Source organism: Amyelois transitella, chromosome 22 (assembly GCF_032362555.1).
Source record: "Amyelois transitella isolate CPQ chromosome 22, ilAmyTran1.1, whole genome shotgun sequence".
Classification (NCBI taxonomy): domain Eukaryota; kingdom Metazoa; phylum Arthropoda; class Insecta; order Lepidoptera; family Pyralidae; genus Amyelois; species Amyelois transitella.
In genome coordinates, this window is record NC_083525.1 from 2335849 (window position 1) to 2354890 (window position 19042).

At 35.1% G+C, this 19042-nt stretch overlaps 2 protein-coding genes across 2 annotated transcripts; one reads left to right on the plus strand and one right to left on the minus strand.

The window, feature by feature from the left end:
* Nucleotides 1-393: 393 nt before the first annotated feature.
* On the plus strand, nt 394-13559 carry LOC132903199 (gustatory receptor for sugar taste 43a-like). Its single transcript, XM_060950829.1, has 8 exons — nt 394-399; nt 7763-7910; nt 8180-8338; nt 8570-8671; nt 9002-9187; nt 9460-9575; nt 10085-10264; nt 13506-13559. Exons 1-8 carry the CDS (start codon nt 394-396, stop codon nt 13557-13559), a joined length of 951 nt encoding a protein of 316 aa, XP_060806812.1.
* Nucleotides 13560-14507: 948 nt separating this feature from the next.
* On the minus strand, nt 14508-18586 carry LOC106133227 (gustatory receptor for sugar taste 43a). Its single transcript, XM_013332877.2, has 7 exons — nt 18562-18586; nt 18224-18371; nt 17747-17902; nt 16495-16680; nt 16087-16199; nt 15321-15482; nt 14508-14895 (listed from the first exon to the last, which is right to left on the minus strand). The coding sequence occupies exons 1-7, from the start codon at nt 18574-18576 to the stop codon at nt 14833-14835; spliced, it is 843 nt and encodes a 280-aa protein (XP_013188331.2). The 5' UTR covers nt 18577-18586; the 3' UTR covers nt 14508-14832.
* Between the last annotated feature and the right edge of the window lie 456 nt (nt 18587-19042).

Genomic DNA, 19042 nt, shown 5'->3' on the forward strand with positions numbered 1-19042 from the left:
GTCGGAAGCAGAAATAGATAGACAGATGTCGTAAAAGGGAACTAATACTCAATAATAAGGATAGTACATAGACGTAGAAAAAAAGGCGGACGGAGTTTTATTATACGGCAAAATGAAGCACCAATAATATGCCCACTGTATATATATATATATATATATATATATATATATATATATATATATACATTCGAAGCGCTACCTACAAAAGATTACAGGTTTTCGCATGGGAACTTTAATTTTCACAGGGGTGAATGTATACCTATATCCTCCTCCAGACTTTTAATTATATGCACGAAAGAAGATTGGTACAGTAGATAATGCGTGAAGAGATAACACATAAAACTTTAGCATTTATAATATCAGTATATCTAGATTAAAAATGTGCTGTACAAAATGCAGGTGAGTAGCACAATAGGCGGACCTAATGCTAAAAGCATTATCTACCAGTCAACCATTAGGCGTGACACAGAACTTTGACTTTTTTTTACCTTTCCCTATAGTAAGTTCACCATCAGTAGGCACAATTGTATTGTTTTGAGTCATTGAACAAATCTTACTTTGTTACACGTATTTTAATTTTAAGCCAACGGACATATCCTGAAGATAGATAGATACTTTGGAAATGACATTCCTAATTCTATGGAATACTATGCAAATGACAGATCAATATCAAAGATAAATTTGAAACTGAAATACTAATTTGAAAACAAGTGATACTTAAAATCAACTGTGGTATATAATCACTAAATTAATGGTCGTACTATTTGTATTCTTGTAATTAAGTCTTGTGATAGTCTTGTGACTTATTATTTTCTGATTATGTATTTAATGTTGACTATTTAATTATTTTTTGTATAATAACAAGAAAAACGTTTTGCATGACTCAATTTTGCCGTGTGGTTCCCGGCACCTTTAGAAAAAGAATAGGACCACTCCATCTTTTTCCCATGGTTGTCGTAAAAGGCGACTAAGGGATAGGCTTATAAATTTGGAATTCTTCTTTTAGGCGATAGGCTAGCAACCTGTCACTATTTGAATCTCAATTTTATCATTAAGCCAAACAGCTGAATGTAGCCATTCAGTCTTTTTAGGACTGCTGGCTCTGTCTACCCCGCAAGGGATATAGCCGTGACCATATGTATGTATGACTCAATTTTTATACGATGTAGTTTCGCTCTTATTTCGACGGCAGTAAATCCTGGCAGGTTCGCTATATACTTACGCCGTTCGCCAGTTTTTCTTCTTTTTTAATACCGTTTGTCGCATTTTACACAAAGCGATTACCATCTGACCTCCGCAGCGTAACCCGTATTGGATCACGGTTATATATCCGGTTACCTGCATGGGCCAATTTCCTCGTGATGATTTCCCTCATTGAGGTAGTTCTAGGGTCGTGAAGTGATGGAGGCGACTTTATAAAACGACGCATGAATTAAGATTACATTTATTGTTATACTAGCTGTTGCCCGCGACTTTGTACGCGTGGAAGAGTCGCAAATCCCACAGGAATTATAGTCTTTGTGGCATTTATGAAAAGTACCCGACGTCATTCTCCGGACTGTTCTTAGTCCACGCAAATAATAAACCTCGCAAGCCACGCCTCTGTTCCTGGCAGCGTCATGTTTTGCACATCATGCGGCACGGGTGAATTTTATATCGGTGTTATCTCCATTGATTCAAAATTCACTCCGCGCATTTAGCGCCATCTATGTAAGAGTGCACAGGTTTTTCGCTAATCCCGCGGGAACGATAGTTGATTTCAGAATGAAAGGTACTCTATGTCCTTCTCCATACTCTGAACTATATATGTATGTATATGTGAAATTTCAAGAAGATTGGTTGGGAAGATAACGCGTGAAAAGAAAACAAACAAACAAACTTACTTTCGCATTTATAATATTAGTTGGGATGGGATAGTTGGGATTACTAGTACAGGTTTCAATATCATGTTTTTTTTTCAATGTTTGAAGAAAAAAAAACACGTTGAAGCAGTGACTACCACGTACAAATTATATATACAAATAGGTTTACAGATGTTTTGAGCATGACACCATCAAGGGGGAATTTCTACAACCTGCCAGCAAATTTTGCGTTGAACATGGGCAAACGGTAGCCTTGTGATATAGTCCAAGATCCCAGAGCCGTAAGACACAACTTATTTTCTAAAGAATGGATCATTCGGTTCTCAGTAGTCTTTCATGTACTTTTAATACCTGCATGTTTGTGAGACTTGCCCGGTGACACCTGCGCAGGTACCAGGCGAGAAAGGTAACTAAAAATCACAGTTACTTAACTTAAATTTTTATGACTGATTTTTATATATATTTTATAGACTATAACTCTGAAGTCATATCAGAGAAGTCAGACGCTTTCCATGCGCCAGAACTTTTGTCAGACGCTTTAAAGCTCTATAAAAAAGAATTAACTTAATTTATTTTTAAATGTCTGACTTTTATATATGTTATTCAGATAACTATTACAAAGTTGTATTAAATCAGTCAGACAGTTTGTAATGACCAAACACCCCTTAAACACAAGAATTACTCAGCCTCGAGTATGAGCGCGATAGCACAATGCGCATGCGCGTCAGAGTAAAATATCTAATATTTGAAAAGTACTTACTGTTTTCAATTTCATATTTTTGCATATCTATTCAAATACGATGAAATTTATAATTAAAATAATAATTAATCATTTTTAAAATAATATAATATATTGCATACTAGCTGTTGCCCGCGACGTCGTCCGCGTAAAGTTCGAGTTGAATCTTAATCATACAGTCTGATACAGACAGACAGACAAAAAATGTAAAAAAAAATTCTCTATTTGTTTCAGTCAAAATATTAAATGTACAGACAAAATATTTTTACCGTATGATTATATGTAGTATTTTGATTTTCAGTTTTTTTAATAAATACTCAAACAACACAAAAAAACACATTTTTAACCTTTAAGTACCGACGTGCTATTTTAGTTACTTAAGTACCGACGTGAGGTCTGCTAGACCACCATAGCTTTAATAAAGAAATCTTTTATGTTTATTAATATTATATGTAAATAAATATTTCTCAGAATTCTATATGTATTTAGTTATTGAATAAATGAAAAAAAAATAGTAGTACAACCATTATTTATTAATAATTTAACTACTAAATTACAGTCTCAAATTCTTTGGATGAAAAACGTTACTTTCATTTTACTAATTATTATTAATCAAACAAATATAAAAACATTTTAAATGTCCTTTTTTCTTAAAGATAAATAATCACATAAGCAAAATAATATATAATATTATATGTTAAAGACAATTTTCTTGTAAATCACAAGGCACCAAATGGTAGGAACTATCAAAGTTTACAAACACTCTTTGCAAACAGGTTTGCTGCATTGTAGGCACACATGTTTCTTACAAGAGTCACATTTGTAAGGTTGTGACAGAGTTTTCTGGTGTGACTACCCTCTTCTTCATTTTCTGTTACATTGTCTGGTTTTGCTGACCTAAGAACCCTTTTTACGGACAAACGTAACTCTCTTGGTAGATGTTTATTTAGACAGCGGCGCTGCATTTTTGGAACGACTAGAGATCTTGCGAGTAGTTTCAAGAAGACAGATCTGTCTTCTATTTTTTTATGCGAGTTGAAATTGTACGAAATACCTACATATATGGCGCTTAGGTCTAACATTCGAAAAAATATTGCCATTGACCAACGCCGTGTTCGCCGACTAGTATTATAAATGGAAATAACTCCACCCTTTGTGGAATTATAGTTAGATATAATTTCCGGTTTATTGTTTTCTTCATTTAATTGTTCGTTGTGATGCATAGATGAAAGGGTTTTCGGGTCAATTTCATCACAGTCGGATTCTGAACTCTCATTTAGCCATTCCGTTAAAATTTCTTCATGGTCTTTATTTTGAGGCCTTGTTTGGTAAGTTTTCTTCATGGGAGGAGCACTTTTATTTTCGCTAGTGGTTGCTCATTTTATGCCCGAAGTACCTGGTTTATCCATTTTTATAAGCAACTGTATAGAAAAGAAAAAAACTATATTATCTGACAAAAGTCATATTCAAAAATAGTTACACAAGTACAGACGAGTGGTCTGACAGACCACTCGCGATCTTATAAAGCCATTAACTCACCGGAACCGCTTGCGCCGACATAGCCACTCTCCATGAACGCTGCCGGGCGACTGACTGAGGGGTAGAGAGAAGCGCAGGGAGATACGTATTCGCTAACCTATGTAACTAGACTTCCTGACCTACGAAAGTGTCTGTCAGACCACACGTCGGTACTTAAAGGTTAATAAACATTAATATATATCTTGTTATTGTTGGGACTCGAACTCGGACCGCCAACTTCACAGTCTCACGCGCTAACCACTGGACCATCGAAGCCGTTGCGGTGGTGTCGAAATTAAAGTAGACTACATACATATGGTCACGTCTATATCCCTTGCGGGGTAGACAGAGCCAACAGTCTTGAAAAGACTAAATGGCCACGTTCAGCTATTTGGCTTAATGATAGAATTGAGATTCAAATAGTGATAGGTTGCTCGCCCATCGCCTAAAAAAGAATCCCAAGTTTGTAAGCCTATCCCTTAGTCGCCTTTCACTTATATTTATATGTTATAGGTTTACTATTACTATACTATTTTTTAATTGTTTATGATTTTATTTTTACGGAAAATTCTGCCAGCAACGACAATCTAACTGATGATGAGGACGATGACTTGAGTGGACAGTATAGAGATTTAATAAATGATGAAAATTCAAATGATTATTTTGATGATGAAGATGATAAAGAGACAATAAAATAATTATTCAATTGATTAATCATAATTAATTATTTTTTTATTGAAATTATTATAATAGATATATTTTTTAAATAAAATAAAAATCATTCCTTTTGAAAGGCTATTGCTGCAAAAAAATTCATTTTCCCCTATTTATATGCAATATATTATATTACTTTAAAAATGATTAATTATTATTTTAATTATAAATTTCATCGTATTTGAATAGATATGCAAAAATATGAAATTGAAAACAGTAAGTAATTTTGCAAATATTAGATATTTTACTCTGACGCGCATGCGCATTGTGCTATCGCGCTCATACTCGAGGCTGAGTAATTCTTGTGTTTAAGGGGTGTTTGGTCATTACAAACTGTCTGACTGATTTAATACAACTTTGTAATAGTTATCTGAATAACATATATAAAAGTCAGACATTTAAAAATAAATTAAGTTAATTTTTTTTTGATAGAGCTTTAAAGCGTCTGACAAAAGTTCTGGCGCATGGAAAGCGTCTGACTTCTCTGATATGACTTCAGAGTAATAGTCTATAAAATATATATAAAAATCAGTCATAAAAATTTAAGTTAAGTAACTGTGATTTTTAGTTACCTTTCTCGCCTGGTACCTGCGCAGGTGTCACCGGGCAAGTCTCACAAACATGCAGGTATTAAAAGTACATGAAAGACTACTGAGAACCGAATGATCCATTCTTTAGAAAATAAGTTGTGTCTTACGGCTCTGGGATCTTGCTCTAATATGGCAAAGGAAAATGAAGCATATCCACTGACTCCGAAGTAAGGAGTTTTGAAAGTAACCCTTGGATCCACCCTGGGCGGAAGACCAGCTATGACGACATTATTATGTTTGCTAATAACGATTGTAATGATGAAGATTAAGTATGAAAGTAGAACCAATAAATTAAGAACTGAATGGCGATAGGTTGGTTTATTACGAACACATTTCGGGCCTTAAAAATGGAAGTAGGAGGTTTTAGTAATAGGGGAAGACCAGAATAGAGATGGATAGACAGCGTAAAGGAAAGTATGAATAGGAAAGGTAAGATGGCAAGTGACAGAAGCAATTGGAAAAAACTAACGGTCATTCAAAAGACTGATGGCTCCGTCTTTCCTGGAAGGGATAAAGTCGTGATTATATGTATGTATAATAGAATACTGCTAATCACTGATAGGATATCAAAAAGTACACGTGATTATCATGCGAATGAATAGAGATGTGTTTTGAAGGGAGGGAAAATTATTCATAATGCTATGAAATTATCCTTATTTTGTTTAGATATCACCAAATAGATAGTGTATGGAACTGTCAGCATGTCAAGGTTATTACAGAATACTGAAATAAACAGTCGTCATTTTACTGAAGACAAAAGAACTAGTCTTTTGTTCAACTGTTCTTTCTTCAGTCTCTTATTTCATCCATTTCTGTTTTTTGCAGAAATGGCTACTACTCATAGAGCGCTTAATAATGCAGATTTATCAGCTCATCAAACCACTAATGATCAGTACATCGTAGGAGGTGCCTTCGCTTATCTGTTAAGGGTACTCGATTCCAAAAGTTGTACTACACACGAATTAACTCTTTCACTAACATGTTGTAAGGAGTAGAGAATTCGAAAGATTGAAAGAATTGGACGACTTCGACAGAATAAGATGGTGAATGAAGAGTTGCTAGCCCAACTTAAAAAATGCTTTCATTTATTTTATAAGTTATCTTCTTTAGGAATATCCAACTGAGTCACGTAAAATAAAATTTAAATGTTTTAGATTTCAAGTGTCTGCGGTCTGGCTCCACTGCAGTTCAAATCACATGCCAATGGTTATTTTGTGTCCATATCAACTCCGATGTGCATTTACAGTTATGCACTCGTAACTATTACGGGTAAGCCTCCATCAGACCCTTTAAGTGTAAAGATAAAGACAGATCTATTTTTTCTCATAGTGCCGATTGCATTTATATCTCGAAATACGGGATCCATTAATATAAGCGTTAACTGTTGTGAAAAGATTTAGTAGTCCAACGGCTGTTGACTCCTATACGGTCCACAAACATGCAATCCCTGCTGCACCCATGTACACATGACTCTTTCCTGGGTTATGTGCAGTAGTGTGATTGCAAAACTTACCAATGCTCTTACGGTGAGAGATAACTTCGAAAGGAAATCTGCACTTCTAGTTCTATGTTTACACAGGATCGAATATAGGAAAGGTTTTTGTACAAAAGTTAAGGCGGTCAGACGGGAGTCGCTTCGGGTAATAACTTAACTCACTCAATCCACGATAATGATCATGGGCATACAAAGAGGAACAGAGGATAATCAGCAGCGAACAATATCAATACGAGACTTGGTATCTTTCCTGTCTGTCGTAGATTTCCATTAACTTTCTGTGTTTTCAGCCGCAATATCTATCTTTGGCGTGGTGTCAGAGCTGCATATTGGAAATGATTCATTTTTTAACTATTCGCAACAACTGACGTGTGTTGATCTAGGTTTTGTTGTCAGTATTGCTAGCATTGGTGTGTTTACTGCTCCGAATCGTACGAGGAACATTCTTCGGGCCGTGAGTACTATAGTAGCGGTAAGTCATGGGTATTTAATTACAAGTCTCTGGGTTATGTTTTTCCAAACGACGATAGTGTCTAATGATTAATAATTCAATCTCGACGTACAGTAAAATAAACATCTTTACTTGCGTAAAGTTGATGATAGATAATCATAGATTCTATATAATTGCGACTTTGAACATTTCAATGGCACTTTTTAAAATTTTCCCTTTCAATGACTATTACATGAGTAACATGTATAAATGTTGTCAGAAAATCCAGTACCATTGGTAAAATTTCGCTCGAACTTCGTTTACTTCTGTAAATTTAACTCTGATTCTCTCCTGACTAGAGGCAAAACAAAATGCAAAGATTATAAGATGATGATGGCAGTAAATGATTTTCAGGTGGACGAATGTATTGATGTTCAATACAGCCGCGCCAAAGAAACCAAGCTGCGGGCCGGGCTCACTATATTCATGATCTTGTACTGGATATTTTTTCTTAGCAATGCTTGCTTCTACGTGCTACAAGTCCAAGGCGATCTTAGAGTTTGTAAGTTTTATATAAATTTCAATATTTTGTTTCATTATGATTAAGATCGAAGGTTTATTATAAACCAAGCTCGTTGTTATTTTCCATACGTTAGAAAAGAGGGAAAAGTCTTGGTCTCCATAACCACTCATACTCGGTAAAACGATGGCTATCCCACTCGGACGGTAACTGAAGCCAGTCCTGGGATTCTTTCTAGGACTGAACCGGGAGCAAAACAGAATAATTATGGAAATATAGTAATTTTCTTATCTTTTTATGATGTTTTTCAGGGCTTGTGTTAGTTTGCTGCGTGTGGTTCAGCGTTGCCTGGGTTCAGGTCATACTCCTAGAGTTACAGTTTTCTTACACCGCGTTCTCAATCTATTTTCGTTTTAAAGCTATCAACAAAATTTTGAATTTCACAGCTAAAGACTTACCCTCACTGCATGGTAAGCTTATTTTGAAAATGTGAATTTTCACAATTTTTGTAGTTCTTGCCGTACTGTGTTTATCTGTAGAAAGTTCTATTTTGCTTAGAAAGGTGCCTTAAATGGCAACTAAATCCCAATTTTAAACAAATTTAAATTTGAGGTTAATAATATACAGAACATTGACATTTTTTTATTGATTACCTTAATCATCTTTTTAACTAACTCGATGATATATTTTTAACCCTTCAGAGCAGAAAGCAATGCGATCTGATACATTGAACGTTCTGATGATCCGCGCGGTGCCAGGTGATGTACAATCTGAAGCAATACGGCCCATCGTACGGAAATCTGGTAAAATTACATTACATTACATTGTTTGTTTATTTTTTTGTTATTCTATGATTTGTATCCCATGAGAATTTGTCTAAATCTTACTCCTAACTACTCGTAACACCGTTGTTGGCGTGGCCTCTGACTTAATTGAAAGATCTTTTGTTACAGCGACATCCGTTTATTGGTTTGATAAAATATTTGCAAAGTACCGTTAGACTGGCAAAATTTTCCGTTTTCTTTACTATTAAATCACTCACAGCTTGTGGTGCGCAGATGTCACTTCGGGTAATGTTATGTGGCAGGACACCAAAACCTTTTCTTGTGACAATAGTTCATTTAAAATTTTAGCGACTGGTGAGACTTGTCTAGCAATGCCCTTCAGTGACGTCGTCCACCGCATCGCGACCCTCCACAACTTGTTGAGTGACGTGGCGCACCACACCACCACCAGCTACAGGATATCTTTAGTTTTGATTCTGATGTCTTTGCTTCTCCATCTCATTGTAACTCCGTTCTACTTTCTGAAGGAAATCAGTAAGTATTTTGTTCTTTTGTTTTTTTATCTGTCTGACAATATCACTATATGCTAGCATGAATTTAAGCTGATATAATATACTCATTCAATAACTAATTTTCATTAACATTGTAATTCATATAGAATTTAATTAAGTGTCTTAAGTTCTTGGCTTTGAGTTTTATTGTTTATGGTAGGCAAATAAAAAGTAATGAAGTCTCTGAAAGTTTATGCATAGCAGTAAAATAGAAGGTAATTATCAATACCTAACAATGTTCAATTTATGTTATAGGTGAAAGAATCTCTTTTAATTACCATTATTCTACAATCATGAAATTCACTTGGAGCATCGTTCACTTCCTGAGATTATTAATGTTGGTAGAGCCATGCTACTACACCGTTACAGAGGTGACAATTGACGTATAATATTCGCTTTCAGCATACTGACACCATATATATTACTCGTATAAACCTTTACTAAATACTACTATGCCATATATACTGACACTACTTACTTAGTGTCAGATAAATTTATCGTTGGATATGTGCTATTGTTTCTTTCAAAATTTGAACTAGTCTGACAAGGTTGGAACGATTTTTAAGCAAAAGGTTGGAGCAGCGACCATTCCAATTATTCCAATGCTTGCACAAGATATACCGAAATGAATAGTGTGTATTGATTAGCTAATGAACTTTTATGTCAAATAGCTATTAAAGAAATTAAAATTCCATGCTATGAGTGTACAGCAAAGAGAAATAACAAACTGCAAGGGACTATGACCGAATCCGGGGATAGGGCAGTCGCAACTTGAGTCAATTCATGAACACATTCTAATGCCTGAATACGCAAGTTGTCTAATTAGTGTTTCGCTCACTGTAAGAGCATGCCTTTGACTAGCCGTTTCTCCTAAACCCAGGGCAACTGGAGCAAGCGCCTCGTGTGCCGCCTGATATCCGTCTCCCCCACAACCGGCACGCTGGCGACTCGTCTGAAGCTGTTCGCTCGCCAGTTGACACTGCAGCCCGCCGCTTACAGCCCGATGGGTTTCTGCACACTCGATCGACCACTTGTAACTTCTGTACGTATTAACATGGTTGTAACAAAACTTATTTCTTGTGTGTATGGTTTCTAATGAGCTCAACTTATCTATACTAGTATTATAAAGCTGAAGAGTTTGTTTGTTAATCTCAGGAACTACTGGTTCAAATTGAAAAATTCTTTTTGTGTTGAATAAACCATTTATCGAGGAAGGCTTTAGGCTATATAATATCACGATGCAATTATTAGGAGCGAAGAAATAATGGAAAATGTGAAAAAAAAATTCATACTAGAGGGCTTCAATGTGCCCAAACTAACTATTTCACGCGGACGAAGTCGCGGGCACGGCTAGTATGTTGTTTACAGTCCGGCACAGATTTAGAATTGAATCACTATTACTAAAGTTCAGACTCAAACTAAAGAATCTCAATAGTATAGCACGCACGAGTTATGAATGTGGATGAAGCGAAGGAAGTATGCAGAGATCGTGGCAAGTGGAAAGAGGTAGTCTCTGCCTACCCCACCGGGAAAGAGGCGTGATTTTATGTATGTATAGCACGCGCGACGCCGTTTTTATCGCGAGAAAAACTATTGCTGTTGCGCTTTATATTATGTCGACCGGGACAGCGATAGTTCCGCCGTCGCGTCCAGACTCCGAGATGGCAGTTTGGTCTGTTGAAAGCAGGCTGCATCTAACAACTTCATGTCAGGTCACTATGGATGGTTTTCATACATTGCGCGTTCCTTTAATTGGTCTATAACTTATCTTCTGATCTCATAGAAAATGTAGTAAAAAACATTGCTTCCCAATATTTGTTGCCATTTACAGTCCTGAACTCAGTTAGACACAGAAATCGTCATCGTTCGCTAAGCGTGCAGAGCAGACGTGTAGCAAAATTATTTAAAATGATTTAATCAAGTCGTTAATTGTTTTGAACTTTATTGCATTAAGTTAAGACAGTGTTAACATTGACGGACATCAGCTTGTGGCTATTTTTAATTGAGCGTGCTCCCCGCACTCCGCTGTGTGAAGTTGGAAGTTACTCACCAACATGAACATACATCGATCGCCTACTAGAAGTGGCATGAACGTTGAACGCAGTGGATCGCAACCAAACTTATCTACTGCAGGTATGTCTAGTCCAACTGTGTCCGAAGCATCAACTATCACATTTCGGAATAAGCGGAAACATTTGGTGGAGGATGATGACGTCCGATCGCAGCTTACAAGTATGCAAACACAAATGACAGCAATTATGGAATTATTGCAAACATCTATCAGTGCGCAAAACGAAAGTAATGCAAAAATCAAAGAAGACATTGCAACAATCAAAGACCAGATGATCGATATCACGAAAGGCTTAAACTTAAATGAACAAAAGTTAGCAAAGTTGGACAAGGAACAGACAGGGATTAAGGAAGAAATAAAAAGCGTTGTAAATTCCATTCAAAGCACAGATACAAAACTTGCCTTGTTGGAGTCTGATGTACATTCATTGAAAATATCAAATAGCTCACTCCACAAAGTCCCGCAATGTGAAAAACTTCTAGCTGAATTTCATGATCAAAATTCTAGGAAAAAGAACATAATTATAGCAGGTATCCCAGAGCCAAAATCTAGTGATAGCAAAGAACGTCGAGATATCGATAAGGCAGAAGTAAACAGCGTTATTGAAAATATTATAGAGGACCGCTGTGATTCTATTAGAGTTATGCGTGTTGGTAGGTACAACCCAGACAAAACCCGTCCAATTAAGGTTTGCTTTGAAAATGAAGAAACGGCCAGACGGATACTCCGTTATAGAAGCAAAATTAATAACACCGAATACAAAATTTTCCCTGACCATACACCTTACCAGCAATCCAGATTTAAAGATTTGAAACATGAACTTGCTCTTCGAACCACAAATGGAGAAAATAATCTAACCATCAAATATATAAAGGGCATGCCTCAAATTACTCAAATCTCTTCAAAAAACTTTGACAAGGACAGAACTCCCAATCAGAGATAACATACCATACTCTTACTACCTACGACAAACTCAATTACAATAATAAATCAAATTTTTAATGGTGTAAGATACAAAATTTTAGACCATTAAAAATTAATAATATACCAATTAATAAATCAGATAGCGAAAAATTTTTAGGAGTAACTTTGGATAATCGACTCTCATGGAAATATCATATTAAAAATATTAAATCAAAATTATCATCCTTAATAGGAGCCCTTTGCAGGATAGTTAAATGTTTGCCACTTAATGTACGATACAATATATACAATTCAATGGTGAAGCCACACATTGATTATTTGATTGAACTCTGGGGATCCGCGGCCAAAACTAACCTCCAAGGCATTCAAAGATCTCAAAATAGACTGGTTAAAACACTATTTCATTGCGATTACCTAACGCTGACAATAAAAATATACAAAGAAACCAAAATAATGGACATAAACTAAACATATAAATATTACTCATGCATCCTAATTAAGAAAATCTTAATGAAAGAGATATTGAGTAGTATTACTTATAAAACTAATTACGAACGTCCCTATCTAAGACGACTAAGAAATTCCAATAAGTTAATTTTGCGTCTTCCACGAACAAAATATGGTAAAAATAATGTAACATATGACAGTGTCCAGCTATATAACAAATTACCGAATAGTATACAAAATTTCAAAAGTACAAAAACATTTAAAAGACTTCTTAAAACTTACATACTTAATACTAACTAAATTCGCCACAATAATTGGTTACTTCATTTTTCAGATACCTTATTACTATAATATTTTATATACTATAAAACAAAACGTGTGTATATATATATATATTTAAATACACATATACTTATTATTATATACCAAATTTAAAAAATATACTCATATCGTAACAACTTTATAACACAGCACGCTAGTCACATCTAGTCGTGCTTATCTTTGTATTATTGCGATCATAAAACATCGCTGCTTAGTACCACTGTTTGGTGAGCCGTCCAGTTGTAATGATTACTTACTACCCTACATGTTTTTTTTTTTATTAATTATAAACTAAACTTGTTTCTCAATTTACCTTTAAATGTACTTATACTGCATCTTGCACGCAACGACATACCTACATTTGTATATTCTAAGCCTAGATTCTAAGTTCTCATGTAAGTGAATATTTTTCTTATGAGAATAAAGATTTCTTTAACCCGAACCCGAAATCGGATATTATATCTTGTTTTTTATTATCACGATTTTATGATTGTATATTGTTTAATTTTCTAATAAAACATAGCTTGTATTTTTACAGATATCCGGAGCGGTGATCGCTTACCTGGTGTTACTGTTGCAATTTGAGACATAAGTTATCTTAAATTCCTCTTTTAAATAATAATTGTTATAATGACGTGTGGTTTTATAGCAAAAGGCACATTTTTTATAGGATACAGAATATATTTTTGTGTCCTTCAACGTAATTCACAATGCACGTTTCCCAACCAACTTATACCTTGAAAAGAAACTTATTGAAAGATCGTTCTTCTTTCAGTAAAAAAAATAAATGTTTGAAAAGAACAGTTGTATTATTTTTTGGCTTCATTTATATACACGGTTCGATTAACTATAGAGTTATTTAATTTAGGAGGCTATAAGAAATAAATTGTGTACCTATAAGTGTATGGAATAAGCTTATAAACGGGATTCTTCGTTTAAGGCGACAGGAACCTGTCACTATTTGAATCTCAATTCTATCATTAGGTAAGCCAAACAGCTGAACGTGGCCTATCAGTCTTTTTAAGACTGTTGGCTCTGTCTACCCAGCAAGGGATATAAACGTGATTATATGTATATATTGGGTAAATAGACAATAGGATAAGAGTCGTTGAAGGTGGTCTTTGTAAACGACTCTACATTCTTCAAATGGGTTTCAGAGGCCGTATGCCCACTGCGGCCAACATCCTGAATTCTAGGTGATGTCACACGAACTAAGGCACTTAGTGATGCAACTATAAGATTTTACTAGCTTTTACCCCAGTTCTGAATTTAGCGCCACCTACAAAATAATACAGGGATTTCGCAAATCCTAGGGAACTAGCATTTACCGAAATGAAATTAATTATACATATATGTATACGTGAAATTTTAAGATTCGTTCAGGAGATATTGCGTGAAGATATAACAAACAAACAAACTTACTTCGCATTGATTAGTTAGGATAAGAATAATATATATAGGAGCTCGAATAAAACATTTTGAGGAAGTAATTATAATAACAAAAAATACAGGTTATAAATGAAACAGTAATTTTCACTCTCAAAAATCAGTAACATTTATTTATCAAGAAAACTTGTTAATAGAATAAAATAAAGGTTTGCAACCTTCTGTGCATTCGACAATTTATCGATCACTGCGAAAATTGCCAATGAATTATATTAAAGAGAAATTCAAACGAAAAATAACAGTATTATCCGTGCTAACTTACAATACAACATTCGGTAGCAATGAGCTGAAGTCGAAAAATACATCAATTGTTAGTACTGAGGTAACAACTCCTCAAAAGTTACTTGAAATATTTTACTTAAGAATCACAAATATTGATAATGATGATAATGAAAAAAGCAGTGGGTATACCAGTGTATTTAAGTTTCATAATTTTGAAACTGTATCAGCATAACCAAATAGGTGATTACAACTCCGAATACCTGTAAAATGGAAGCAATGATTTTCTTTATTTTATTTTAAAGATTAAGAATGCCGTGAGGTTTCCGGCAGGTTTAGATGGTCGTAAAAGGCGACTTAGGGATGGGCTATAAACTTGGGATTCTTTTAGGCGATGGGCTAGCAACCTATCTTATTTATTTGCCTATATCATTAAACCATACAACTAAACGTGGCCTTCTAGTGTTTTAAAACTGTTAGCTCTGTCTACCTTGTAAGAGATAAAGACGTGATCATAAGTCTGCATGTATTAAAGCTAATAATTTAAGCATTCAAACTTCTATCATCTATATTTATATAGGTATTTATAGAAAAAATTCATGAACTATCTTCGAGGTGTATGGAACCAAGTAATAACTTTATAATCATTTTATACAACATATTGTCTTAAGTAGGCTTGAATACTTACTGCAGCTAAAAGAGGTCTGTCCAATGCACAAGCAGCCATCGGCCTATAGGAGACTGTCCTCATCATGAGCTGGCGAGAGAGCACCTCTAGATGGAACGCCATCTTGCCAGAAGTCGGGGCCGCCGTCAGCATGCGACATACTATACGTTTCATGTTATTGCCCTGTATTGTTCAAATGACAAAAGATCTAGTCAATACGGCATTTTGTAACTCAACTCCATTCTGGAGCGAAGTCCTTTTAATTTTCTTTAATTATGTATGTAATATATATAAATTATGGCAACAATATCTTTCTAAAATAGCGAAGGATTTAGCGTTTTGTTTTTTGCTAGATAATATCGGATTGCTACTCGTATATCTCTCACTAGGAATTTCATGTGCACAGTGCCGTGTGGTGCCATCTCTTTCCAATTGAGAGATAACTTGGTTACTTACTTAATAAGGCTTATTAACTTAGGTAACTTCTTTTAGGCGATGGGCTAACAATCTGTCCCTATTTGAATCTCAATTCTATCATTAAGCCTAACAACTGAATGTCGCCTGTCAGTCTTTCCAGACCAACCCGAGAAAGTTGGTTTCTCACCATGCCCTGGCCGGAATTCGAACCTGGGATCAACAGCGACACAGACACGCACCACCGCTGCGCCACAGAGGCCGTCAAGTCGGTTGGCTGTTTATTATTACCTACTATACAAATGTGTTAACAAGTCCCCAGGTAAAGTGTAACTGAAACAAATGTAAGTTTCAAGAGACTATGTTATCTCACCTCTGCTGTGGTGTAGTAGCACGGCTCCACCAACATCAACAACCTCAGCAAGTGGAGTGAACACGACATAGCTTGCAATATAACAAACGTCATCATGCCATTATCGTTCACATCTGGAACAAGTTTTTTAGGTAAGTCTTATTTTTCTTTACGTGCTTCACTTATTCTTCCTCTTGCCTTTAGTCCCGGTTGCATCCTCACCACTCTTAAGCTTATAAACTTAGGATTCCTCTCATAGACGATAATCTAGGAACATGTCACAATTTGAATCTCAATCCCACGACGAAGCCATACAACTAAACGTGGCCTTTAAGTCTTTTCATAACTGCTGGCTCTGGCTATCCCGCAAAGGAGATAAACATGACCTATTTGTATGTAAGTACCTATTTATGTACATGAACAACTTACTGAATTGTGTAATGCCAAAGTAGACAGTGGTGATGAGGTGAAATTGCGATGAAATAACTACTAGGACCAAAGAGATGCTGTAGCTATTTTGGACTTGGTCCACCAAATCGCACAAGATGCCATGAATCGAAGCAAATCGCTGCACGGCGTCAATGGGAGAATTGGACAAGCGATCTTCACCAGCAACTTGAAAATAATAAATTAACGACAATTTAATATATCTTTACTTGCAACTTAAGAAAATTATGTTTTCTGGGTTAAGTTGTTCTGAATAAGCTCTGTCTGAATATAGTTCTATTTTGTCTTCTACTTCTCGCACTATGTCATTTTTGTACGTGTCCTTTCTTGTTCGCAGAATGATGGCACACTCTTTGACTTTTTTATAGCTTTTAATAAAATATGAAAAGACAAAGAAAGTTATGAAATACAAAGAAACTTTAAAAATTCAAAACCAATATTTTTTCCAGTAGTTAAGCAAATTTACGAATGCTACTAAAGAAATAAAAATTATTATAGGGTAATAGTTGATCATAATTTAAAATTGGTCGGAGTAAGCAAAAAGATCATGTATCCTAGCTCGGGTCTGCTGGGAGAGTTTTCTTTTGAAATAAGCAGAACCGTTGTAATTTTATTTCTTGTGATTATCAATCTCGATGTTTTCTGTATGCATAAATTAGTAAATAAATGTTTATTGAACTCACAAAATATACATACACATTTCTTGAAATATGATTTGTAGGCGTCGTGAAGAAAACTGCAGAATAAGCTACGTAAATTGCACTGTATTATCGCAACACTCTTAAGAATATTTTAACAATATGTACTGATGAACTAACTATTCAAGTTAAAAGGACTTGAAATAATAATAAAATAAGTTAAACTAAACAATAAACACGAACTTAAAATTTGGTTTGGATCTAATAATCAATTTTTTGTTCCTTTTTTTAATTTCATTTGCTTCCCAGCCAGTAATAACTACTATCCAATGAGATTGTGTTTCATTTTAACTGCCTGTTTGACCAATAAATTATGATCTTGAGTAATTATAGCCATTTACCATACATTTATTTATTCAGTTTGAAATTGACACCTGATTAATTTATTTGTTTGCTAATTACTAAAGGTTCACTGGTAGAGAATGCTATTAACATTAATTTCACCTATTGTACCTTTTAGGCTTAATAAAAATGTTTAGAAAAGTCTGCGTTTTGGCTTGATATATAATTATTTCCATAATCAAAAGAAGTCTTACCATATGGTTTGCACAGGATTGTAGCAGTGCGACTCAAACTTTCATTAATAGCTTTAAATCGGTCACATACTAAACTCACAGTGCAGGCAAACTGGGCATCAAGAAGAATCATGATTTTCCATAAGATACAGTACATTAGGTAGTACAGTAAATCAACTGAAACATAATTGAGGTTATAGCAAAGTGCACAATTCGGAGTTGCAAAATTAAGCCTAACATTATCATAACGAGCTCATAATTTATTGAAACTAGATGAAGGAAGAACGGAATAATAATATGCAGATTTCTGTGGATGGGAATACAGTTTATAAAATTTTAATAAACATCAATGTTTATACATAAATAATATCATCTAGGTTTGGTGATGACATCTTACTGAACCCTGCTAAAAAGCAACTAGAGCATTATTTTGACCCGATTTTATATTATTGAAGTTACATTCTTTTACACTTTACCAGATATTATGCAGCCACTTACTTGCTTCATACTTATCTTCATACCTCGCCCAGATACTAACAAAGTAACAGGATAAAACAATGAAACACCACGATATATAGATTATAAGACATGCGCTCAGGCGGCGTTCCCTCGCGCAAGAGTATTGAAAGCGAAGGTTATTGTCCACCTGGAAAATTTCATTAATTCAGTCATATAATCACTTCTTTATCCCTTGCGGAGAAGATAAAGCCAGCAGTCTTGAAAGACTGACCGGCTACAACTATTAGGCTTAATGATATAATGAGATGCAAATAGGTTGCTAGCCCATCGCCTAAAAGAAGAATCCCAAGTTTACAAGCCCATACCTTGTTTATCACCTGAAAATTACTCATAATTGCCTTGAACTTTGGTCAAGTGAGTATAAATATCACTATTTCAGGACCGAAACCGCCGAGCTTGCATGAAGAGGGTTATGAATGTGGATGAAGTGAAGGAAGTATGCAAAGATCGTGGCAAGTGGAAAGAGGTAGTCTCTGCCTACCCCTCCGGGAAAGAGGCGTGATTTGATGTATGTATTTTAGGACATGATTAAGTTAATTTATAAAGAGAATCCAGAGCTAGACCTAGAAACGTGCTTTTAGCAAATCTGGGACTTTCTGGCCAAATGTCGATCCACTCAACCCGCGAGCTTGCATGACAGGAGTGTGTGACCTTACCAATCAACTAAAGAGCAGTGGACCCTGTTTCTGAAGCAAATAATTTATTATATGTATAACTAGCTGTCCCGGCGAACGTTGTATTGTCATATAAATAATTTTTAAGTAATTTCTAGTTTAAAAAAAATGTTAAGGGTTGTCA